The sequence below is a fragment of the Eublepharis macularius genome, chromosome 3 (assembly GCF_028583425.1).
Source record: "Eublepharis macularius isolate TG4126 chromosome 3, MPM_Emac_v1.0, whole genome shotgun sequence".
In the NCBI taxonomy this organism is placed as follows: Eukaryota; Metazoa; Chordata; class Lepidosauria; order Squamata; family Eublepharidae; genus Eublepharis; species Eublepharis macularius.
Window position 1 is genome coordinate 96,029,868 of NC_072792.1, and position 27,074 is coordinate 96,056,941.

General features: G+C 41.0%; 1 protein-coding gene across 3 annotated transcripts in view; it reads right to left on the reverse strand.

Annotated features, from left to right (window-relative positions):
* The window catches only part of DOP1B (DOP1 leucine zipper like protein B), a 100,136-nt gene that overhangs the window by 21,024 nt on the left and 52,038 nt on the right, over nucleotides 1–27,074 (reverse strand). For all 3 annotated transcript variants that reach the window (XM_054974603.1, XM_054974602.1, XM_054974604.1), the window contains 15 exons: nucleotides 26,589–26,700; nucleotides 25,885–26,070; nucleotides 22,828–22,953; nucleotides 21,480–21,614; nucleotides 18,481–18,536; nucleotides 18,147–18,251; nucleotides 17,998–18,064; nucleotides 16,675–16,819; nucleotides 11,392–11,474; nucleotides 10,676–10,785; nucleotides 9,007–9,153; nucleotides 6,284–6,345; nucleotides 5,290–5,418; nucleotides 3,647–3,783; nucleotides 3,102–3,157 (listed from right to left, as the gene is read on the reverse strand). In XM_054974603.1, coding sequence (XP_054830578.1) covers nucleotides 3,102–3,157; nucleotides 3,647–3,783; nucleotides 5,290–5,418; nucleotides 6,284–6,345; nucleotides 9,007–9,153; nucleotides 10,676–10,785; nucleotides 11,392–11,474; nucleotides 16,675–16,819; nucleotides 17,998–18,064; nucleotides 18,147–18,251; nucleotides 18,481–18,536; nucleotides 21,480–21,614; nucleotides 22,828–22,953; nucleotides 25,885–26,070; nucleotides 26,589–26,700 — 1,656 coding nt within the window. The remainder of the gene's footprint in view (nucleotides 1–3,101; nucleotides 3,158–3,646; nucleotides 3,784–5,289; nucleotides 5,419–6,283; nucleotides 6,346–9,006; nucleotides 9,154–10,675; nucleotides 10,786–11,391; nucleotides 11,475–16,674; nucleotides 16,820–17,997; nucleotides 18,065–18,146; nucleotides 18,252–18,480; nucleotides 18,537–21,479; nucleotides 21,615–22,827; nucleotides 22,954–25,884; nucleotides 26,071–26,588; nucleotides 26,701–27,074) is intronic.

Sequence of the window (27,074 nt, forward strand, 5' to 3'; positions counted from 1 at the left end):
GAGGAGAGAGAAGAGGCAATTGGGGGGGGGGAGGAGGGAGCAACCAAAACATTCCTTTGCTAGTATATGTAAACATCTCCTTTTAGTGTGTATATCAGTTGGCTTCAAAGGAGTTTGCCCTGTTAGTTTGTAGCAGCCAAACAGCTAGACCATCCAATTCCAATGCAGTATGAGCCTTCAATAACCACAGCTCTCCCTGCCAGATGCATCTGACAAAGAGATCTGTGGTCCCCGAAAGCCCACACCAGGTGCTACTGAGCTCCCCCAGACCCCACCTCTGTAAAGGAAATCTGTTACCTGTGATAATGTGATAACCATTCATAGTCCTTATTCAGTCCCAGCTTGACAGAGTCAAATTTGCATATGAATTCCAGTTCAGCAGCCTCCCGTTGGATTTTGTTTTTGAAAGGTTTCTGTTGAACTACAGTGACCTTTAAGTCTTTGATGGAATGTCCTGGTAAATTGAAGTGTTCTCCCACTGGTTTCTGGACGTTTCCATTTCTAATGTCAGATTTGTGTCCATTTATTCTTTTGCGTAGAGGTTGGCTAGTTTGTCCAATGTACAGAGCAGAAGGACATTGTTAGCACATGAGGGCATATATCAGATTGGAGGATGAGCAGCTGTAAGAGCCAGAGACAGTGTAGTTGATGCCATTGGGTCCTGTAATTGTATTCCCTGGGTAGATATAGGGGCAGAGCTGGCATCTGGGTCTGTTGCAGGGCCTGGTACCTGTGCTGGTGACTCTGCTAGCCGATTCATGGTTGTGAGTGAGAAGTCGTTTAAGGTTGGGGGGCTGTCTGTAGGCAAGGAAAGGTCTTCCACCCAGGGCTTCTGAGTGGGAGGTATCATTTTCCAGGATGGGCTGTAGTTCACTGATGATACGTCGGATGGGTTTGAGCTGGGAGCTATAGGTGACAACCAGTGGTGTTCTGTTGTTAGTTCCTTTAGGTTTGTCCTGGAGGTCGCTGTAGTTCAACAGAAACCTTTCAAAAACAAAATCCAACGGGAGGCTGCTGAACTGGAATTCATATGCAAATTTGACTCTGTCAAGCTGGGACTGAATAAGGACTATGAATGGTTATCACATTATCACAGGTAACAGATTTCCTTTACAGAGGTGGGGTCTGGGGGAGCTCAGTGGCACCTGGCGTGGGCTTTCGGGGACCACAGATCTCTTTGTCAGATGCATCTGGCAGGGAGAGCTGTGGTTATCGAAGGCTCATACTGCATTGGAATTGGATGGTCTAGCTGTTTGGCTGCTACAAACTAACAGGGCAAACTCCTTTGAAGCCAACTGATACACACACTAAAAGGAGATGTTTACATATACTAGCAAAGGAATGTTTTGGTTGCTCCCTCCCCCTCCCCCCCTAATTGCCTCTTCTCTCTCCTCCCCTTCTCCTCCCTCCTCTTCTGTATTTGACCAGTCTCTGTATCATGCATCTGAGGAAGAGAACTTGATTCTCGAAAGCTGTTGTGGGTTTTCCGGGCTGTATTGCCGTGGTCTTGGCATTGTAGTTCCTGACGTTTCGCCAGCAGCTGTGGCTGGCATCTTCAGAGGTGTAGCACCAAAAGACAGAGATCTCTGTCTTTTGGTGCTACACCTCTGAAGATGCCAGCCACAGCTGCTGGCGAAACGTCAGGAACTACAATGCCAAGACCACGGCAATACAGCCCGGAAAACCCACAACAGCCATCGTTCTCCGGCCGTGAAAGCCTTCGACAATACATTGATTCTCGAAAGCTTATGCTACAATAAAATTGGTTAGTCTTAAAGGTGCTACTGGACTCTTTTTGATTTAACAACTGATGAGGGCACTGATTTCTTAAAGCTACACATGCTGCTTCTCTTTGGGTAAGTGTGTGTAACTCCCCAATGTATTAACTTTCTTGTTGAAAGATTTGCCTTATTTAAGTATCCAAAGATATTGCCACACTGAGAGTTAGATATTCTGATTATCAGAAAAATACATAATCAACAGATTACCATTCAAGAATAAAAAAGAGCTATAGCAAAATCAGACCTTGAGAGAGAGTGCACATTTTAACCCAAAGCTTAAATATTGCAGGGCAGGGAGAGGGCCATCTCCTTCTAGATGTCCCAGGGTACCAACTACGATCCTCAGGCAGCCATTTGTTGGCTGTCCCTTCAGTTAAGGTGGCCTGGCTGGCATCGACCAAAGGCCAGGCCTTTTCCATCATGGCCCTTGCTCTGTGGAGTGGGCTCCCTGAGGGGCTGGGGGAGCCCCCTTCCTTGGAGCTATTCAGGAAGAACTGCAAGTCTTGTTTGTTTGCTGTAGCTTTTGAGGGGGTGAGAAGAGCAGGCATTGTTTAAGAGGGGGGAAGGCAGATGTTAGTTTTAATTTGGACATTTTAAAGTTATGTGGTCAGCAACTTTAAGCTTTGTGGATAGGAGGGGTATAAATGCGTTACCAACCAACCAACCAACCAACACGGCTCTCAGCTGCACCTTAAGCAACTACCAAAAGGGGCAACCCACTACCTCTGAAAAAATTCCCACTCTTACGAATTGTGTTTTACTGTTCCTAATGGAAAGAAGCTTCTTCTCATTCAGACATGCAACACACAAAGCCCCAGTTACTAACTTTCCAGAGATGGAGGTGTTGGTGGGGAGACATTATTTGTATCAACAGAACCCAATGCAGCTCTGACATCCAGGATGCACAAAAACAGATCTTCGTAAATTAACAAGAAAAAAATTGTGATTGACCTAATAAAGACTGAATATGCTGAGAACAGCTTTAGGCTGAGAACAGCTAAAAAGGGGGCACAGTGAAGGGGGAGAAAAGGAGAACCCGCTTGGAACTTTCCTTGCTTTTGAGCTGAATAAATTAATATGTTCAGCTGCCAACGATCAGCGTGAATCATCCCACTGCGTTTTCTATATTCTGCTCTATTTCCTTCCACTATCTATGCAATGTTAGATTAAAGTCTTGATCAGCACTATACTTAAAACCAGGTAAGGCTGCTGTTAGCTGCGGCCAAAATCATATCAAAGTGTTCTATTAAGATTGTTTCTCTTAATCTCTAGCTGTTGTCTCTGTATCTGAGTTTATTACATTCACAAAATAGTCCATACTTTGCAGGTTCTTCCTCTTCTGTTAAATCCTCCTCCAGCTGTATAAATGTTTGAATCTAAATGATAGAAATGAGGGAGGGACAAAACAGAATATAAGTTCATGTACTTCAATAATGAAAATACTTTTTATGACATTATTAACATAAATATGCATATGCTTTGCATATTAGAAGGAAAAAGTTATACAAGGCTCAAATGCCAGCAGCATCAGTGTTAACAATTTGTTATGCAGACCATAGCAATTCAAAGATTTTTTTTTCTAGTCTTACATTGGCAAGTTTTTAACAACAACATTTGATTTATATATTGCCCTTCAGAGGACAACTTAATGCCCACTCAGAGCGGTTTACAAAGTGTGTTATTATTATCCCCACAGCAATCACCCAGTGAGGTGGGTGGGGCTAAGAGAGCTCTGAGAGAGGTGTGACTGACCCAAAGTCACCCAGCTGCCTTCAAGCACAGGAGTGGGGAATCATAGCCAGTTCTCCAGATTAGAGTCCTGCTGCTCTTAACTGCTACACCAAACTAAGTAAATTATTACTTACCAGTTCTGTCACCATAATTGGCCATAATGAGGTTAGATGCTGAGGTGAAATTCTCAACAACAAGACTCTGAAAAACAGGAACATCTGGGCAGCTACTATGGAAGTCTGTCCAACACGCAAGTTGTCAGTCAGTCGCTCTGGAATAAATTTACAAGAATAAACGTGTTTATTAAAGTGCAACAAGTCAAAAGCTATTAAAATTAGTTACATTACCTTGCACAAGTCAATTGTGTTTATTACTGAAATTACTACACCTCTTATAAGGCTAAGGTGAAATAATTCCACGTTGCCATTTTTGGTAACGTTTTTAACTTTTGATATTTTGTTTCTATTTTTGCTATTTTATTTGTCTTTCATCTAAATATTTTGCTAGAAGATGTAGGGAGGTAGATATTTCGGCTCAGATCCTTTACTCTCCTTCTGCTTGTACAACATGGTCTTCTATTATAGTGCATGTTCCTTCAGCGTTAGATGCTTTCAGCTCTTCAGGGAAGGACTGAGTTCCCAAATAGTAGGAAAATAGAGGATTCAAACCATTATTTCCTTGAGACGGCGAGAGATAGCGATTTGGATTCATATGCTGCCATATAATTAAACAAAATGGTGTAACTGAAGACTCTGGGTTCCAGCAAACTGGAACCAATGAAACATTCAACAAAGCTGACTTTTTAAGGACAACAGCTTTTTCCAGGGTTGTGGGCATCTATTAACACTGGGAAAATTTACAATTAAATTAAATGCAAAATTGCAATTAATGATATGCAACTGTATAACACTAAGTTTTCTTGATGGGTGGCTCCCTACATGGAATATGATTTTTCTAATGGGACAGTCACTTATTTGTCTAAGCAGCAAAAAATACTCAGGAGGCCAGTCAGACCACATGTTGACAACTACCTCAGAGAGCAAAGCGCAGTATCTGTTTGCAACTTTTACAGTGCAATCCTATGGAGAGTTACTCCAGTCTAAGGCCACTGACTTCAATGGGCTTAGACCGGTGCAACTCTGCATAGGATTGCACTGTTAGTCTCTCCTTCAAGAAACCTGCTTTTAGAAACAATGCACCTTGCTGCCTGCCTAGAACCTCTGCTTGGCTAGACTGTTGTAGATGTTTCTAGGTAGATTACACAAGAACTATAATGGATCACATCAAAAGTCCATTTGATTATCCTGTTTTTCACAGTAGACAGGTGCACCTGGGAAGTTCAGAAACAAATGAAGGTAGCAGCTTCCCACTGCAATTACCCACCCAGCAATTAGTATCGCCATATCTTGTAGCAGTAAGTTTGATTAGCTTATGTGTTACATGAAATATTCCGTTTTTGTCTGTCCTGAATCAACCACCCATCTACTTTATTGGGTGATCTTGAATTCTGGTATTATTAGAGAAGTGTTACTATTTTTTTTTCTACACATCAGACATTTTATAAAATGTCTCCTCTCAGTTGCCTTTTTCTAAGCTAAAGATCCAAAATGCTCCATTATAATTTTGTTCTTTTTCCTGCACTGTCTCTAGCTCATGGATTTCCTTTCTGACGTGGGGTGACCAGAATTGTACACAGTTTTCTAAGGAATGCCACGCAACAGATGTATACATTTTTCATAGTGAATTTTTGAATACGTTTCATAGAGTTAACACTCACCTTGTATCAAAGGCAGGTAAAGGTGATATTGATCAATTTCTCCACTGAAAACAGCAAATGCTTGACGTTTCAACAACATTGCCTTTTGCTCAAAACTTGGGAAAAGTTTCAAAGAACTGCTCTGCATATCTATGACCAAGATCACATTTGGCATTAAGTTGCAACCTTTTATTAAATAAATGTTAGATATCTAATAGATTAAGTGTTAGGGAATTTTTAGGCCCCATTTAATAAAATCTTATTCTGAGCATACATTCAAGCTACCAGCACACAAAAATCTGTAAATAAGTAATAAAGCCCTGCTCTAAGTGTCACACTCCTTCTGAGATATCCTGCTTGTTACAGATGTCTCCAGTGAATGAGACAAGTCACTGAGAAATATAGAAACATTTTGTTGTTTTGGTTATTCTAATTAAATAAGTAAGACTTCAACCCTGAATGAATTCCTTCCCAAGGAATATATCAGATACATGGCTCCAATTTCTCAAATGTTGGTATAATTCATTTGTCATTGAAGCTTGTCAGATGTCATGTTCTCTGGGAAAATACGTCATTCTGTGTCAGTCTGACAAGGTATATGTATAATTTTTAGAGGGTTTCATCCTAACCTTTGATCTTTTATTCTGTAAACAAATAGCTTTTATTCTGTAAACAATCAGTACTGAAGAGTATATAAGGCCCACCAATGCTTACTGGTCTTTACACGTTTTCCCATAATGAAGAATGTGTCTGGGGTTGTTCCATGTAAGAAATAAACCCATTTTTTCCATGTAATCACTGAGTTTGGTGTCTTGAAACATATATGGGTTAGTGGTAGTAGGGGACTTACAAATTAGAAACAGAGTACTATTACAAAAACCTCCCCTAACAACAAGCAACAATACAAATATTCTACATCAGTAAGTGTGAATAATTATAGCAGTTTACCATGTTCTTCTTATTGATCTAGTTTTGTATTAAAATAAAGACAAATAAATTATTGGTGAATACTTACTCATCAAGTCTTTAAACATAGTTTTTTCATGTGTAAGAAAGTGATCAATAATGGATCGCCAACTGCAGAGTAAGGCAAATCAAGTAAAAATTAGTGTAATCAAGTTTAAACTCTCCATCAACTTTCCCTTAATGACTGCTTGACGCAAGATACAATTTCCATAATCTAAGTCACTTCAACACTATGGGTAAGTTGCACAAATCTAATGTATAGTGACTAGGGCTGTGCACAGGTAGGTAGATTCGGGTAAACCCGAAGCGGGAAACCGATTTGGAATACCCCCAAATTGGGGTTCAGTAATCGCTTCGGTATGCTCCGTGAAGATTCGGAGCATACTGAAGTGAGGGGGGGAACCCCCCCACCCCCCGGGAGACCCCTCCACCCCCACCCAACCCTGGGGAGATCCCTCCAACCCCCACCCACGTACCTGGGTTATCAGCTGAGCAGCAGCGGCAGCACAAGGCTGCGTGGCCTGGAGCCAGCTGGCTCCTCTGCTGCTGCTGTGCAGCTGACCGAGCCTGCGGAGTGGTGGGGAAGGCCGGAGCCGCCTCCTCCAGCCCTTCCTGCCCCATAAATGGCTGCGATGTGCCAGCGCCGCAGCGGCCATTTGAGGGGCAGGAAGGGCTGGAGGTGGCGGCTCCGGCCTTCCCCACCACCCTGCAGGCTCGGGCGGTTGCGTGGTGGCAGCAGAGGAGCTAGTCTGGAGCCACCGCAAGGTAGGTGGCGTGGGAGGTGGGGGGTTAATGTTTAAAGGGCCCCACCGCTGCTTGCAAGTAGCGGCGGGGCCCTTTAAACAAGCCCCGAAGCTTTCCGAATGCTTCGGAGAGCTTTGCTTCAGGGAACACCAAAGCATTCCAAATCGGGTTTCAATTATCACGACACAAGCTTCAAAACCCAAAGCGCACAGCCCTAATAGTGACTAACACATGCATGACTAAACAGACGTGCGTTTGTCACTTGGAAAACCGCACATGCAATTTTCATATTTTCCTATACCAAACAAGCTACTTCTCTTTAGACTATTTCAACTCGTATGAAGCAGTCATGAAAGAGAACCAATTAACATTTCATACCAAACCTTATTTTTTTAAACAGAAGGAGAGGGAAGGTGAGTAAAATCTGCTTTAATGAGCTCCATCCATTTGTCAAGTTTGAATATAACCAAAATCGAAACCAAGTTTGAATACAACCAAAATCTCAGAAAGAACAGATGCAAAATATTCTTTTCCAGAACCACAAATCTGCTTTTTGCTTTGACAGCTTTTTGCTGTGACAGCTGAATAGACCCCAAATTAAGTGATCCAATAAAAAACCTTGAGGGTTTCATTGATCACGACACAAGCTTCAAAGAAGGAAAATCTATTCTTCATTATATAAAGAACAGCAAAATAATTATAAATTTAAGAAAATATAATTGTTCAATTTCATCTTATGTACTCATTTTACTTTTCCATTTGTTAGAGCCGAGCTCAGGTAGCCCTGTTCAGGCCCCATATTTCACCACAAAGTATCCTCTTCCTGTGTGTGTCTGCCTCAAGCTGTCTCTACATCAAACTGTTGTGAGAGACGTTCTTGGATTAGAATGCAGGCAAGAAGGGGGGCCTTATCAGAGATCCAAGGTTGAGTGCCTTCAAGAAGAGTTATGTTATTGAAACTCTGAAACAACCAAGTTCAAGCGGACAGAGAACTGTCTGGGATCCCAGAGATATGGGAAAGAACAAGGGATCTTTGATGATGTAACATTAAACAAGTGAGAGGTACATTCCTCCCAGCTGACCTGGAAATGAAGGCAGGTCTGCACCCAAAGTGATGCAAGATTCCCTCTACTGAAGATGCATGGAAAAGGAGCATAAGAGGGGATGCAATCTGGGTCATTCCTCACTTTCAAGACCCCCGCCTCCAGCATTTCAGGACACTTCATTTCTTCTGTGGCAATTGGCTAGCCTAGGTACTTCCACTTTCTACTTAGTCTCATGTTATCTGATCTCCTAATAGACTTAGAACAGCTCAACAGCCTGTGTATATGAGTGATGATTACAGTGTGTCTCTACAGACAGAGACCTTGTTGCCTCTTTGGAGGGAGAAATGATTATTCTTACTTAGAAAAGGCAAGCTGGCTCATCCAAATTAATTGGACAGCCGATTTGTTATTTAACACATTCAGTGCATTTGGGAATAAAGTATACATTGCAATTAATTTTTTTGCTGGGGGGTGGGGAGGGCATGGAGCACTATAAGGCAATTGTCCTCATTAAGGTTGAAGAATATGCAGAGTATGGAATTGGAGAAGACTGAAAAAGTTTTATTAATATATCTTTTCCTACTTCTCCAGGTCAGTTTTACTCCATTTTTGGTGAAAGAGTATAAAATAATTGGGACTCATTTCTCCTATTGATGCCAAACTTACTGAAGATCCCCAAACTGCACAGGGTCAGGCCACTGCATCCCAGAACTCCCAGCCTCAGCCTCCCCAGCAGCTGGGATTACAGGTGTGCCCCACCATGCCTAGCTTGTGGACCATTTCTGAAAAAAAAAACTTACTCTGTTTTAATACAGTGCTAAAAATCCATTCCTTAATGAAACAAAATGTTTTATTGAATACAACTATATGGGTATAAACAGAGAGATCTTAAATGCACGATACCTTATAGCTTCATTAAAACTCACTAGATTTTGCTAGAGAGCTTAAGAAAAAAAGACATGCACACAATTATATTTCTTACTGAATGCAGGAAGTGTCCATCTGGAAAAAAGCTGGATCCATATATAGTTCTAGAACATCTTTCTTCCATGCTCGCTTGGTATAGGCATAGCCACTTAGAGAACTAAGCAACTGCGTACCAGCACGGAAGCTAGGAAGATTGTAGGCACTGTCAACAAAAATATATTTATTTGTTATTTACAGTCCGCCTTTCTCACTGAGACTCAAGGTGGATTACACAGTGTGAATTAGTACAGGCAATTTCAAGGACATTTCAATAAATAATGTAATAGGATCTATTAATGCAAATTTGCAAAGTGTTAAAACCAGCAGAAATCTAATACAGAGTTGAAGAAATGCTGAAACATAGCATAAGCAATTCTAAGACTGATACATTAAACAATATCAAACAACACTGAACTACCTGGCAGGATCATACCCAAAGCAACAGATAGAACACAATAGCACATAGTAGCAAAGTCTATGGTCCTTATCCCTCTACTTTAAAAAAGTTATTTAACTTGTTGCAAATTTAACAACAACAAACATATAATTCAACTATTGTGACTATTTCAATATACAACAAATTGTTTTGTGTACATTTACAATTGACATATTCGGTTAGATTTTTAAAAAGTGAATCTCAATGGTGCACATTTTAAATTACCAGTGTTAGGAAAATAACAGGTTTTCATACGTAAGTTAACATTGTAGTATTACTTGAATGAAGTAGTTTTCTTCTATCTCTTTTTGTCAAAAATTGCAGGACCAGAAACCATTGCTCCAAAAACCTGTGATTCTGTTTGAGCTACATGGTTTGATAGTTTTTCCAGTTCTTATCCTCCTACTGATGCACCCTTCTGAGACCACTTCCTTACAGTATAGTCCTCCTATCTGAGTAAAAAAGCCCTGGTGGATAATTAAGTTTTGCATTGCCTGCAGAAAGTCAGGAGAGTGGGGGCTTTCCTGACCTCTTAAGGTATGCTGTTCCATAAGGTGAGAGGAACACTACAGAGAACATGAGCACAGGCAGCTGTTGCAAGGAGGCACATGCAGAAGGACCTGTTCAGACATGCATCTCTCCAAAATGTATGTTTTACATGCTCTAGAAAATTCCAGGCTGTGCAGCAACATCCCACTGAACTTGTTAATTAGACTTTTTTTGAACATCTATAGGTTAGTTGTAAAGAAAATTAATGAACTCAGCAAGGTAGATTTAAAATAGGATCATTTTACGGAGAAATGATAGCCTGTAATTCTTTTTGCGGGGGGGGGGAGCCCCTAATTTGGAAAAATCAAACGTAAGACAACATGTTTATACTGATGTTATAATGATTTTATTAGTTTGTTATTTTTATTGTTTATAGTGTTAAATGAAAACTAAAAGTCACAAAAATTAATGCATTATTTTTCTGACTATAAAGCTGGAGTCAGTTAATTACCTAGAACACTAGCTCTAGCATAATGGATTCATCATTTCCAAGAAATATTTAGTATTTCTAGCCTTTCAAAATAAGCTACTGCCTTGACTCTCTGTTAATGCAAAATGCATGCCATCTTGGCAGAGTGCAACACACACTTAAGTTCACCTGACCTAATAAGCACATAACCCTACAGAAGTGGCTTAGAAGGTGTTCACAGATATGTCTGAGTGTATATGTTAAAGTGATTTATAAAAACAATCCATTTACCTGTGATTGCGTAAGTAAGGAAAAACATAATAAAGCAATCGTGAAATTAACGGCACTGCCTTCTCTTTCTCATCACTACGATAAACCATATCCAGGAGAGAAGCAAGAACCTATAGAAACAATGTCCCATAGTGATGAATGGTACTCACACATTACAGGTGTTAGAATAACTAGTGAATAGTTTCTGTACTTTCCTTGATTAGATTTGAATTCTACACAGTCACATTTCAACCTGTACTTCCTGTATTTCATGGCCCCTTAATCATGCTATTATTTGTTTTATACATAAAAGTTCTGCCTGTGAGAAGCTACTATACTGCACCTGAAGAAGTGGACTCTAGTCCATGAAAACTTAAAATTGTGTTATTCTTTACACTATAAATCATATTAAAAAGGAACAATTATTTTAAAATAAAATTGGTACTGATTTTTTTAAAATAACCAAAAAGCAAAAGTATACAAAATCTGAGACAGCACCCAGAAGTGAGAAAAAACATTTAAATTGTAGGGGCAACATGAAACACATGTTTCTTTTCAACATACTAAGTCATTAAAAATGCTACATCCCCTTTCTGTTTTAGTTTCATTAGATAAACTATTCTAGCTAAAATTCACACACAGGTGCAAATGCAGCATCTGCATGGCTGGCTACAGAAGAAGGCAAAAGCCCTGCAAGCTCCTGGAGATCCACTCCCCCCCCCCAAAACAGGACTCACCTCTGCAAGGAGAGAGAGAGCTTGAACACTGTACATGGATGGAGCAGAAGCAGAAACCATTGAGGAAGGGACTGCTGAAGCGTCTGTAGAAGAAATAACATTTTAGAGTTTCTATTCAGTTGGAGACCATGTTGAATTTTCACTAAATTAGTGGGCTTTAAAAAAAAAAAAAGCTTAAATCCAGATGCTGTAGGGAGTGGTGCTCTGCAGACAGACAACAAGAAATGTACAAGTAATGCATTTGAGAAAATAAAAACATCTAGCCTAAGTGTCTTGACCATACATTGCACACCCTCACATGTAAAGCCACTAGGGCCTTCCTTTTTTAAAAAGCCAAGCTATTTTGGGAAGAGGGAGTTTAGAACTGAGAAGGAGGGGTGACCCACTCTTTCCCCACCAAAAGAAGGAGAAACATGCATTTGAAATCCAGTGATAGAAAAAGGCTGTATGGAAGCATTTTAGAGCAGGAAACAGAGTTAGGCCTAGTAGACAATATGAACACCACAGTTACTCAGAGTTTGGCTTAGGGACTGAAGAGGGAAAGGCATCATCTAATCTGTACTGTTTGTATGATTCTCTCAAAAAACTAGGGCACTCCCAGAACCTGATGGGCCCATCTGTGGCCCACTAACAATCATAGTCCAAATAGATGACATCACACACATTCACTTTCCACCTCCATCTAAAGACCAGGATTAGCTCCTCTGGCACATTTCCACAACAAAGAGCATAATGAGTGAGCCCAGCATATATACTTATTGAGGAAAAAAAGCATTTCAAAGAGAGAAACCAAGATTTGCCTAGTTTACGGCAATCAAACTATCATGGATCTAGCAAGGAACACAGGGCTATTGTTGGCTTCTTTTGAAACAAAGATGAAAGGCACTTCCGCAGGCCTAGTATCAGAAGCAGGGCCAGCCCAAGCATTTTCGGCAGTGCTCCCTCCTCCTGCACTGAGGTACAGTGTGAAGTTGCAGCCTGCAACCCTGACCATTTCAAGATGTCTGCTCACTCTCCTTGTAGCAATGAAGCTGAGCAGCATCTGCCCTCCGTGATCCCCTCACTGCAGAAGAGCAGCACAGCAGCACCAACCCTTCTCACCTCCTGCACTGTGGTGGCAAGGCAGTGCCTGCCTTCTGCAGCCCTCACACCACTGCAGGGCAGAAACCGGCTACCCAACCGCCTCATCCTCTAGGCAAGGTGGTGAGAGAAAGAGGGCTGGGGCCATGGTTCTGATTCAGATCAGGGCTGCATAGGGAGAGGAGAAAGCATTTAATCCTACACCTATATGGCTTTGACAACTGACTGCCTTTTCTGCACTGCTTTTAACCCAAATTTCTTTCCAGAGCTAATATTGTAACAGATATGTGCATCTGTTTCAACAGGCAAAACTGTGTAGGGATAAATTAAATATGCTCTCTCAATCAGGACCATGAGAGGTTACAATTTAGCTTTAAAAAAAATGTTTCCTGTTGAAGTTCTGCAACATTAGATGCATTCTGTGTCACCATAGTGTATGTTCCGCAGAAATCTCTCTCTTTCAACAGAAACCACAGGCATGGACATTGACTCAGGCCTGGACCTTCTGACCTGAGAGAATAACAGGAATGCAGGATGCAAACTCCAATAAATTCTGGTCAATTTGGTACCAAAGGTGCGGAGAAAAACACGCTTGTGTTTTACATTTCAAAGATTCTAAGTACAGAGTGATAAAACAGGACCTACAGCAGGAAAGGTCAAAAGACATCAACACAGACTCCTCTGAAAACTCCCTGATTCCTTTATACCTTTTGGCTCATATACAATTACCAAGGTTTGCAAGATAAAATAATTAAAGTCATTTATATCTCACTTGCAAATGCACTTAGACAACACAATTATCTGCTCGGAAGAGCAATTTCCTCATCTCCTGAGTACCATCACCTAATCCTGAGCATTAATCATTCACTAAACCCACTCCTGAGCATTAATCATCCATTAAGCCAAGATATAATACCTGCCTCACGGGGTTTTCCTCATAAATATTTGGGTACTCCTTCTCTCGTAAGTCAGCCCGGTTAGCCAATTATAGCCTGGATCCTGACTCCTATAACCATAGGGCCTCAGAACTTCACTTGCACCAATTAACAGTAACGCCCTGAATCCACCAATGGACATCTAAATTCTACACCCTAGGTCTAATAGGGTCAACTATAAAAATTTACCAATGGCTAGGTTTCACCACTGAAATCCAGGTAAATTCAAGTGCATATGAATGGCATAGCATGCCACTCATTTGGAGCCATGGTGAGGAAGAATTGATGGAGTTTTTAAACCACCTCAATAATATCCACCTGAACATACAATTCACCATGGAAAAAGAAATCGAGGGTAAACTCCCATTTCTAGATACCTTGGTCATCTGCAAAGCAAACTTTCAATTAGGTCACAAGGTCTACAGGAAACCAACTCACACGGATCGGTACTTACACAAAAACTCCAATCACCACTCACGAAAGAAAAGAGGCATAGTAAAAACATTAGACGACCATGCAAGATGGATATGTGAACCGCACTTTCTCAACAAGGAAATTAATCATCTAATCCACACACTTCAAGCAAATGGCTACTCCAGAAATGAAATCAGAAGAGCAATTAAACCAAGGATAAATCAAACCACTAAGGAAAAACAGTCCCCCACAGGAAAAGTGTTTTTGCCATATATCAAAGGAATCACTGATCAGATGGGAAAACTTATGAAAAAGCACAACCTATAAACAGTATTCAGACCCACCAGAAAAATACAACAGATGCTATGATCAGCAAAAGACAGTAGAGACCCCCTCACCTCTACAGAAGTATACCGCATACCCTGCAGCTGTGGACAAGTTTACATTAGGACCACACAGCGTAGCATCCAGACAAGAATAAAAGAACATGAAAGACAGTGCAGACTTGGCCAACCTGAAAAATCAGCAGTGGCTGAACATAGCCTAACTCAAACAGGACACAGTAGCTGAATCCACACGGCTCAAGTTTGTCACTATTTTCTCACCATTTATGCACTTCTCAGAGGGCTGTTCACATACTCTTACCTCAATCCCACCATTCTATTGCATCTGTTGCGCTGCGCCTCAGACGAGGTTGTCACGCTTTCAAACGCTTCTCTTGCGCAGTTCTCACTATGGATGTGAACAAACAGAAGCGGTTCCCAAAGAGACCGCCCCCCCTTTTAACCACCCCCACTTCCTTGTTTCTTGCCTTTCCGGAACACCGTCCCTCTTTGCCAAGCAATTTGTATGGTCCCAACTCTGTCCAAGGCATGCCCACACCCCCATCCTGTTCATTTTTTTTATAAGGAGGCATTCCTAGCACTATTGCGCAATCCTGTTCATGAAGATCACCCACAAGCAGTTTGGGAAGTGGTGCTGTAAAAAATCTGTGGAGGCATCAAGGGGGGAGTTGACTTTTTTTTTACAGTAAATAATGTTTCACTGCTGAAGGAGAGCCTAGGTAATTTATTATAAGTGGACTGTGCCTCCAAAGGTTGACTCTTTCCGTTTTTTTTTTTTTTTTAAATTTAAAATTATCGGTATAGAGAAAAATCGCTATCCTATAATTATAGTTGTGCGGTAACATTAACCAATCACAGGCATCAATGGGGGTGTGGCCCCACCATTTGAGCAGAAAATCGATATAGCGAAAATCTAGCATTAAAGTTTTTTTAGAAAAACTACGTGATATCGTCATCGGTGACGGTAGATCTAAACCCAGGGATTTTCCCAGGGATATGAATGGAGTATAGCGCGACGCTGGCACAGTAAAAGAGGGGATGTGAACACATACCCGGAACATTGCAGGATAGAATCCAGCGCAATTATTGCGTATGAAAAGCGGAAGTTAGGGAAGTGTGGATTCGGCCAGTATCTTATTCCAGGACACTAAAATACTGGACAACACATCCAACTACTTTGTCAGATTGCACAGGGAAGCCATTGAAATTCATAAGCATAAACACAATTTCAACAAGAAAGAAGAGAGTTTAAGAATGAATAAAGCATGGTTTCCAGTCCTGAAAAACACCAGACTAACAAAATACTCTATATCTTACAATAGCCCTGCAGATAAGATTAGCATATCAACCACCAATCCATATGTAAAAGAACCTCCTCAGGATACAGTGAAGCTTCCCCCATCAGCATTCCACACCCTGGGAAACTCTTACAGAATGACTCAGCCCAAACCCACCTTCCTGAGGTGATATAAATTACCTGCTAACATCTTCTCCATACACTGACACTGAGAGATCTCTGTCTTTCGGTGCTACACCTCTGAAGATGCCAGTCACAACTGCTGGCGAAGCGTCAGGAACTACAATGCCAAGACCACGGCCATACAGCCCGGAAAATCTACAACTAATGCCACTCAAACTTTGAAAACAGCTTCATCCAGTCATCTTCCACTGCTGCAACAGGACAACATCAGAGCAAGTAACACAACTACACTCTAGGATTGAGTGTATTTTCTTGCTTTATTGGTTTATTGATATTAATGCTCATCGCTTTGGTTTTCCTTCCGATCTCTTAGTTTCTAATTTGTGTCTTCTTAGGGTAATAAAATTACTTGCTGGTTGATTTGTTTTTTCCCTTCCATCTTTTCTTGTAATTTTTACATCATTTAATATGAAATATTAATACTTAGGCTCTGCTTCAGTTCTGTTTTCAGATTTCTGGTTGATTCCAGAACTCTACACTACAAATACCATTATATCATTTCTGGATGTCCCATCCTGTTGATTGTACTGACTTACTCTGTGTTAATTTGCTTTGAATCCTAGTGAGAAAGGCAGACTATAAATAACAAATAAAAAATCAGAAGATTTACTTACTGTGTGAATTTGGGGAGCTGTCTAGATAACGGACTGGAGTCAGTTTGGTTTAGTGGTTAAGAGTGCTGGGACTCTAATCTGGAGAGCCGGGTTTGATTCCCCACTCCTCCACTTGAACCAGCTGGGTGACCTTGGGTCAGTCACAGCTTCTAGGAGCTCTCTCAGCCCACCCACCTCACAGGGTGTTTATTGTGGGGATAACATACTTTGTAAACTGCTCTGAGGGGGTGTTAAGTTATCCTAAAGGGTGGTATATAAATCAAATGTTGTTGTTGGATGATTCCAGTCTTGCCTTCACGCTCTGTGCTCTAACTGTACATGTGTAAGGGGATGCTCTGACATGACAGGCTTGGTACAAGTACTGATCTGATTACTAGCTGCATTTGATCACTAGTTGGTCCAAATGATTCTCTTACCACACAATTCATCTTCAACATTAGATTCATCTAAAGAGATCTGGGGCTGAGCTTTCACTTCAAGGTTCCTGCTCAGCCAGCTAGTTTGCTCCAAGGATGAACCAGCAATGTTCCCCACAGCTTCCAAGATTTTATGGGTCACCTCCTGACCAAACAGATTAAGAAAAAAACATTCAGAAGTGGACAACACATAGGTTGTCTTACTTTACAGAAATGGGAGTATCTGCTTTATTGTAATAATGGAGGCAAGCTGCAAAAACAACGAACATAACTTTATTCAAACTATGTGCCAGAGAGGATAGACATTCTTCTGTTATCTGTGATAGTGGCTTAGAATTTGTCTACAGGACAAAACCCGATAATCTGTGGTGGGTCATGAGCATGGGAAAGATGAGATGCAGAGAGAAAACAGAGCCTGCAAGGTTTGCATGTGATGACAACAGACCTATCAGAATTCTGGAAATTCCTTTAAAAAAGAAGCAAGTCATCCTATAGGCTTCTGTGGCTATGAGACCTGCAAGTTTAATGGAAGATTCCTTTGGAAACTGAAGTCAACCAATTATATGATCATAACAGATGATTTCTAAGGTCATTGCTTGACTTTCCTGGAACTATTTCATTATTTTAACAGTGAAGCTAAGAACTCTGATCACCTGTGATGGGTGGACAAATGCCAGAACTGCCCTATTTGTTCTACTGCTGCTTCAGTGAGAACAGCCACTGCTTCAACCAACTGCAGCTAGGCCAACCCACAAACTCTATACTCGATACTCGAGAGAGAATACTCTAGAGTCAATACTCTAGAGAGAATTTCTAAATAAATGAAAATGTTACACTGTTCTGAGTGCCTTGAGGGAAAGTGGGATAAAAATGTAGTAAGTAGGTATCTATCAGGCACTGGCTCCCATGTTATTCAGTTATGCTTATTGCATGACAGTAAGAACATTTTGCTCCTTCAGTTCAAAAATTTGGCTGCCACATGCTTTCCAGTAGGGCAGAGAAAAGGGAAATACATTTTTGATACTTGGACATTCCATAAGAAATCACTCTGTAACTGAGTAACTTCTGCACATATGTAAACTGATAGAATTGATGAGACTGAACCTTCTCTTGTTAAATTTGCTTGGCTCTTGGATGCTAAAAAGTAAGTAATCAGTCATTTTGGTCAGGTATCACAGTATTTTCTTCCAACTGGTTAACAAACTTTAAGGAAGAGAAGCTTGTTACAACTGCTCTGGTACAAGAAATATCAGTTGTCCTATCCCCTTTTCCTTATATAATGATTACTCAGGAGGAAGCGTCTGAGTATATGCTATAGAGTACCTGCAAATCTTTCTGATCCTTCTTATTTTCCTGGGTTGGAGTTCTAGTTACAAAATCATTCAGGGTGCTGTGGAAGAATAAACTCAAATTAGCACACTGAACTCTTATAGTTATCAGTGGATATTCCACAGCAATTGTTATAACCATACCTGAGAAGCAAGAAGTATCCAGGTGGAGCCAGATTTAACTGTACTGATTCTTTCAGCACTCCTAATAATGACTGGAAGTTCTCCTGCAAAGATGAAGCTGGAAGTCTGCAACAAACCTGAAAGTCAGCATTTCTCACAAAAGCCACACATACAGGAAGGAAAATGCAGGACAACATTTAATTGACTGTCACTGAGTAATAGAGATTAAAGAAGAGACAATGAGTGACTATTGTGATGTGGTTCATAACAATAAGTTGCATTGTGGAGTATTCAAACTACTGCTTTTTTGATAATCTGATAATCAGACACACAAACTACAAGAAAACCTATTTACCTTTGTATGAAAGCATAGCAGAATTGGAGCACAGGGATATCTACTAGAGAAGACTTCTGCAAAAGAATAAAAGTCTCAATGTAATTCTTATACCTAATTATAAAAATATGCATATTCAATAAGCAGTCTCTAAATCCTGACTACAAAAAGAGTCAAGTCCTATTGAACTCTTGGTGCATTTGTGAGAAACGAGGAGTCCTGAACTTGTGGCTTCTGGACTGTATTTTTTTTTAACCCTCCTTGAATTTATGCTTTATTGTAATGATAGCTTGCACCCATGTATAACTGTATTTGCTTTTTATTATTAGTTAATCTTTGTTTTATGGAATGCTTGGCTGAAGGTATGAATGGGTGGGTGAGTGTGCCTGAAAGAAAGTGTGCCCACTTTGAAGGCCGTGAAAAGACAAGCTATAACAAGCAGATGAGCCTGCTCCATTGTTCGCAGCAAATACAAGTTACCAAGCAAAAGGTAACTTTCTCTATCTGTCTCCCCCGCCACCCTGCTACATTTGTATCTTGGCTATAGTATGGGAAACCTCCAGTCAAGATACTGAAGCTGCCCCTGGTCTAGGCCTTGCCAAGTCTCCAGACTCAGCTGGCTGAAACCTGCTGGTCAGAAAAGGAGATGTTTTCACCAGACCATCTCAAACAGAAGGCCCTTCTCTCAAGACCTACCCCTATCTGGACCTGGCCAATTCCTACCTCATTCCTAGAAAGGAGAAAGGCATAAATCTCACAGGGCCTATAAAACTGAACAAAGGGCAAGAGGGGGAGCAGAATCTCCATTATCTCCTGTCAGGATTCTCCAATTTGGATTGTACCAGCTGTATCTATAGCCAACCTTTGTAAGTACTGAGGCAAGTCTGTGTATGAATGCAATACAATAAGGTACTTTTTACTTTCCTTGGCATAAGCTTACTAAACATAACTTCTGTATTCAAGAACTTACTGCCTGGATTTCTCTCTGTCTCCCTCCCTCATCTCTGGAGAGAAGTCCTGCTGTGTCAGAGTGGATTTGGGTGAAGGTCTGATCATCCTTTCAGCTCATTTACAGTGGGCCTAGGCTCTTTTTGGCCTTACACTTTAATACTGAGCTGGTTTAGGATTAGTATGTTACAAGTGGAGACCTGCAAGGAACTTGAGGACCCAGGGGGTGATATTGGTGACAGTGGAGGGGGGGAGCCACGGGGACCATGAGGTGGCACTGGAGATGGTAAGGGGAGCAGGGAGCTGTCCTGGGTCTGGAGGCAGCATCAGTGATGGGGAGCATGGAGCTGCCATGGGGGCAGCATCAGTGATGGAGGGGCAGGGAGCCAGGCTGGCAGGCACTGTCAATGATGGGGAGAATGGAGCTGCCATGGAAGTAGCATCAATGATGGGGAGCAGGGAGCCTCCCTGGACTCAGAGGGGGCAATGTTGGAGATGGTGGGGGGGGGGAGTAGGGAGCTGCCCCAGACTTGAGAGGTGGTGGTGGTGGAAATGGCACTGGGCCCAGTGCAGCAACAGTGTGGGGGCTGGACCCAGGGGGTGGGGGTTGTGTCGGGGCTGGTAGCGGTACTGGGCCTGGGGGTGGCCCAATGACAATGAGAGCTGTGGTAGGAGTGGTGGTGGGGACACTGGCAATGGGGGGGGGGGGCTGGGAACCACACCAGGCCTAGCACTACTGCCCAGAGTCTTGGCCATTAGAAATGGACCAGAAAATTTAGTGAGGGTGGCTGGCAGCACTGCTGAAGGCAGTCAGGTGGTTGAGAAGGCTCCTTTCCAACCGCCCACTGCCTCAACCACCTTCCTTAAACTTTCCTGTTTGTTTCTAGCCACTGAGACTGAGGTGACAGCACTGGTGGCATGGGATGAGAAGGAGCCTCCTTCATACCCAAGGTTCCAGCATCATTACCTATTTCTCAGTGGTTGGTGATGGGAAAGTCTGCAGAGGGTGGCTGAGGCAATGGCGCTGTAGGTGGGCAGGTCAGCAAGGAACCTCAACTGCTCTCCCTAAACTTTCCTGTCAGTTTTGATCACCAGGACTGTGATGGAGGTGTGGGGAGGGGTGACAAACCTCCACTGCCGCTTCCCACAACAGAGATCTAACTGAGATCTTTTATGGGTTTTTATACTCTCCTTTCTGGTTAAGATTTCAGATTTTTTTGCAAACCTGGGAGAGGGGTGCTGAAGCTTCCACAACTGTATGGCTCTAATCCACAGATTTAAATGCCTGCAGATGGGGCCATAGGTGATTATTAGCATATATGATGTTTAATGAGAACTGTTTTCAATAAACTTCTTTTCCAAAGGTTACTTACAAAAATCAGAAACAAATGATGTTTGATCTGTTGAATTTAGGAAAATATGAATTAACCTCCCTATCACCATATTTTAACTACACCCCCTTGTATGCTACTTTGTACAACTGTCAAGCACTTGTACAAATACATAAAACTGTGAATATCTTAAAATGTGTTCATATGATTTTTTAATCCATTGATGAGTGCCCAATACACTGTTTCTGGGTCTGTCTCCAGGCGCTATCAAGTAGACATGAACTGGAAGCTCCTGATTGAAACTTAGATTCTCAGTTATGTGATGACCTAATTCAGACCATAACTTCAGCGTACAAATAAAAGGGGCTTACCCACCCCCCCTACTTTTGTGACCCAAAATGGGCCCAGGGAACCACTATTTCTCCAACTGGGAAAAACACGTGTATCAATGGGCTACATGCACATTTCCCCAAGAGAGTAAAGAGTGGCTTCCCAGGCTGTTTCAGCTTGAGATAACTGTGCTCACAAAAGGCTTAAGCCCTCACCCCAGATTCAATCTGAATGAATCCCTAGATGCCTGATAATTTAAATTTCAACTGAGAACTCAGTGCAAGTCTGCTTGACAGATCTTGACCTACATAAATATTGTTTTGTCTTCCTGAAGATAGGAGGAAACTGATCAGCAATTGCAACTCTTTAATTCAGATTAATTAATTTAATAATAAAAGAATGAACTATTACCTCTTCACCTTTAATCTGGGATGGCTTCTTGACAACTTCTTTCACAAGCTGCAATATAGTGTCAGTCTTCAGAGTACTGAGTGCACAAACTAGATCAACTAGTATTAGCTGAGGTGATCTGGCTACAGAAAGGATCTGCAACAACAGGTATTACAAAACATTAAAAGAACTCCTCATACACAGAGCTATAATGTGCATTTTCAGGAATAATCACGCTATGCTGCAGGCACATTATGGGAAGAAACCGAAAATATGTATCTGGCCTGGGAAGAATGTAGCAAAAAAATTGTAGAACATTTGAGGAAACAAGTCTGTTACAAAAATCTTCAAATGAGCAAACTGACAAGAGTTAACAGGACTAAAGTTAGCATTCAGAGACATAACTCTCTTCTAAATAGAGGTCAGAGTATCAAAGCCTCCTTATTCTGAAATAACTTCAGTTGAAAATTAGGCCTACAAGTTTTGATCAGTTCAATTAACTTAATATTTCAGCCAAAGCATCAGTTGAAGATGTCCATTTTGAACAAGGAATGGTAATTTCTAATTTAATAAACAAAAGCTGCATTTTCTTCAATATTTCAAAAATTACAGATTTTAGTAATATACAAGTGTAGTTGAATATAATTATTTATATAGCAAATGATTTTAACAGGGACTGGGACTCACCCCTCCACCGGCCAGACCTTCTTGACACTTCATACAAGACCCCACAGTCTTGTAAGAATTAAGAAGGGGAGGAGTTCCCCCTTCCCTTGCTAGGTCTCTCCTACACAGCCTGTAGAGAGAAGCTGAAGGTCTTCCTCAACACACCCGCCCGGGCCGTTCTGAAGGCAGCCTGTCAAGCCACTGATGCCCACTGTCTACTTTTGTCCTCTTGCTCCTTTTCCTTCATAAGAGCTGTTCTGGTCATTTCTACAGCCTGTTTCCCTCTGAACTGCTCAGGGATGCTGCCAAACAGCTGTTAAGGGGGGGGTGTCCCTTAAGGTGTCCATGACCTCTACCCACCCTGCAGTAGCTCCTGGGAAAGTTTTCCGTGTCTGTTCCCAGTTTCCATACAAATTAAATATATTAGCATTAACAAGTTTCCCCAAGCATTACCAGCACCACGGCTTGGTTCAGTGAACAGCCTTCTGCCTGCTGCTTCTTCTTTATCCATTTGTGCACCTGTCATGCTTAAACTTGCACAGGTGAAAATTCCAGCCTTCCTAGAATCTGCTAAGTAGCACAGAGCATAGTCCTCCAAAACAATTACCTTGTTCAGCTCCCATCCATACACAGTACTAAATATTAACCTTTGTAGTTAATTATAATGTCATGATCATCATACTTTATTAAAGCTTTCTTTTACCTTTGTTTTGCTCTGATGCTTATGAGACTTTTTGCTGCTCCACACAGCTGCTACAGCAGCAATCAGTTGCACACCCAGCTGTCCAGTCAGGGGATTTAAAAACTCCAGGATTTTACTTTTTAAAGTCTGTTAAAAACAAAACATGTCTAATATCTCTGTAGAATGATTTCAGATTAGTTTCAACAGTTTAGAAGTGATTGTTTTCAAAACCATTATACATTCTAACAACATGTAATAAAGTAGAACATACTATTTTAATCTTACTCTTTTGTTCCCACATTAATAAAGCCTTGCATGTATTTTTCTGTGACCCTGATCCAGATGGGTACACAAGACTATCTACATGCACAGTGGGATTTTTGACCTTTGTTTTCAAGCATCAGTTTCCTCACACTGCAATGAAGACCACTTCTAAACCCACGTGATAATATTGTTCTAGCTGATGTTTAGAAGGGAATGTGAAGAATTGTGCTACATATGGATACAAAATATACTTCTGTAATAAAGTTAATTAATGAAATCAGGACATACATACTTGTGAGGGAAGAGGACCACAAGAGCTGCATGTAGACCCTGCGCCATCACTAGCCCAGCTGCATTTAAAAGCAGCTGTGATTGGGTAGGTGCAGGATAGGGCTGCAGTGGGTAGGGCAGCTTCCTCTTCCCCAGGTCAGAATCTCATAAAAAGGTAGACCTAGGTGGGAGAGAAGCAGGACAGCCTGCAAAGAAAGAAGGCTGCCAAGGGCAGGGCAGGGCAAGGGAAGACTTTCTTGCAGGCTCAGGGGAAGAGCAGAGACAGCCTCAGGGAAGGGACTGGAGACAGAGGACAAGGCAGCAAAGAGCAATGCCAAGCAGAGCTTCTCCCTAGGTGAGGTGGGGCCAGCAAGCAGGTTCCAGACCTAAGGAACGGGCCACAGACTCTAATTAAAGGGAGACTAACCTTTAGTTGTGTGTGAAAGGGCTCAGGTAGCTGGTGATGAAGAAGGGTAAAGGGGGTGAACTGAGTGTGACTGGTGCCCCTCCCCCCTGAAGTGCCACTTAACTCAAGTGTGATAACAAATCTGCAGGTGATGTACCATTTCCATTGATCTACAGAAAAAATAGTGAAGATACATCATCTTCATCTGCTACAAAATTGGATTGTTTTTTATTAATCACTTATTTATTAGTTTGATTTTTAGCCCTCCCTTCCTGCGAACGGGCTCAGGGCTGGGTACAATAAAATGCTCAATAAACATTTAAAATATATATAAATATAAATAGCTTTAAAATCTAGAGAACATAAATATATAAAACAGCATATAAGATAGAGGACCCCTCCAATTTCCCCAATCATAGCATAAAACAAACCAAAGGGAGTGGGTGGGGCGATCGTTTAATAATAGCCTGGACATTGGTTCATATTATTTTACTAATGCATGAAGAATAACTATATTACCACTATTTGTAATGAAATGATCTTTCATCAGATAGCCTCATCAAAAAGAGAACAGAAGTAAAGGAAAAATGTAGTGCAAGGATATTAGGGCTTTTCCAAATGCTTAACAAACTGATACAAAGTAATGTTAGAAATAGATGTTTTAGTTCAGGGTCTATCTGACTAATTTGAGAGATACTGAGGAAGGTTGCACTCCTTTGTCTTGGAGTACAAGACAAACTTCCCAGCTTCTGAATTCCTCTCTTTCCAAAGAAGAATTTCCCCCTACCTGTTGACAGGGAACAGGAGAGGAGAGGAAAGCTGTACTGCATGTCCCCATCACTGCTGTGATAGACTGCACTTTTTTAAAAGCTTAGAAATGCTGTGCAAACAGCTAAAGGACTGTGAAGATTTAATTCTTCATAGAAACAGAGAGCCCTGAGTGATAGGCTACTCCAAGGAATCAGATTAGGTAGCATGATATGAACAGAGAGAGACTTCTGACCTGGATTCTGGGGAGAAGGGAGTCTGATTTCAGACATAGTTGAGAGGAGTCCAGTACTGACAGTTTGAAGATTCTGCCCTGACTGAAAGCAGTTTAACACAGACAGGAGAACTGGGGGAAAGTTGGCAAAGAACTTTGGCCCCATTTGGGCCAAAGAAAGGAGACAGATCTTCTCATGAGAGGAAAATTTCCCTACTAAGTCAAATAGGGAGTTAGCTCTGAAGAGTGATGAGATCCCTGGTCTGGTGTGGTTAGAATCTGCCTTTGGACACCTTAAGAGTCAGTTAAAAACTGAAGATGAGTACTGGTGTTTCAAGAGAAGGGGTTTGGGTGATAGAAAAAGATACCAGACTTGTTAAAACTAAGAGTAGGAGAATACTAGAGTGTTTGGAAAAACATTGGAACAAAAGCCTCCCAGCATCAAGATTTAAGTAACTGTGAACAGTTTAAGAAACTCTCATTAGTCTGAAACATAAGAACTAAAGTCTGTGCATGAACTGATTTTATCTCAGAGTTATCTATATTGAGCTACCTCAGAAATTTTCAGCCCTGATTCACCTGACCATTCCCCTCTATGTTAAAGAAAATATTTTGTAATTTTTGAATTTAAAAATGCCTCATGTCATTTAAGTTGTTTAAGTAAAAAAGCCGGGGGGGGGGGGGAGATGGGTCATAACTACCTTTCTTTATTTCTCTACTTCCTCATTGAACTTACTGGGAGGTGAGTGAGTGGAGAAATAAAGGAAGATGTCAGGGGGAGCTCACCCATCTCAGGCTAGAACCTGAATTTGCCCCTTCCAGGTCACTGTGATTGGTATCCCAGACATTCACTCCAAAATATGGCCCTAATGTAACAAGAAAACACTCTGTTGAGTCCAGTGACAGAATTATAATCGACAAGCAACTTGTGTGCAAATATGAGAGATTTTTCTAAGGACAGGAAAGGAAATATTTGTACTTGAGGTAGTATCAAAACACAGTTAAAGTTATATTCATCCAAATCCCAAACCATCCTATTTTGGTCCTGATATATAAAAAAGGGATTCTTTTCAGAACTTTTGAGATTGTTTTTCTAATGGTACCCTCCAGACAAAGATTACTGAGCAACACTCAAGCTTAATTGAAATTATCATACTTTTGTTGACTTAAAGTACACTGAAGAAGAGCCTTTTATTCCAAGAAAGTCAGATGGTCTTTTCTGAGTCTCTTCCTTTTTTATGACTCCCCAAAGTAGGGACATAGTGTTGATAATACAAGGAAGCTCTTCTAGAATGGCATTCTTGGCATTCCTTAGGTTTGTAGGGTCAGCATTCAGTGGTGACTAGGAAGACAAAACAATTATTATAGATTGCAGAATGCAGGCAGCAATTGCCACATTCAAACTCAAAGATCCTGCTAAGGCTTTCTGAAAAACTTTGTTAACAAATGACTAATAAAAATCTTTCTAAGGCATGACATACCATAAGGAAGAAATGGAGTTACAAAGGTATAAGACATTGCAAGAAAAAAAGGAAGATAATACATACAATAAACATTGCAGTATGGTTTTTCACTCTTGCAAACGGCCCTGGTTTATCATAGGCACACTATCCCTTCAAGTAGTTCAAAGTGGTAAAATAAAAATAGCAGGACAGTTTCATGATGTGCCTATAGCCAAGTAACAAACTTCCAACTTCTGCTGTCAGATTCTGCTATCATAAGAATCCTACGACACCAATCCAGTAAAAGCCTTATATACATGTAATTATTACTTTTGATTGAATATTCTTTGCTAATTTGCAGGGTGAACTGCCAAAATATCTACTATGCACTCTGTCGTAAATAAAAAATTATGGTTACCTTTTTGGTTTGGTTTGGATGATCCAATAGACAAAAGTGGCCAATAGTAGTTAGACCTTCCAAAAGAGTTAGAGGATAATCTGGTGAAATGTTCTCTCTTCTACAACTTATGCTTTAGAAAAGAATATTAAAAATTCAATTAATTATTTCAATCTTGAAAACAATTTAGTGGGTGGTTCATATCTCAGTTGTGTTTCACGAAACTATTTTTTGCCATCTTTTCTTGTCATTTTCTCTGTTCTCATCAAGTTACTGGCTACAACCAATCCCTGTTTTAAATGGCAGTGATAAGTACCCTGGGTGGCATGAGTGGGTAACGGAGAGTGCTTTCTCAGTTTGCTACTTATCTGCTTGCCAGAAGGCAACTGCTGGATTATTACAGATACAATGACATGGAAATTACATGAACAGATTGTTTTATTTTTTGAAACTTAATTATAGCTGTATATTCTGATTTCGCATCCTTTTGTCCACAAGTCTAATATG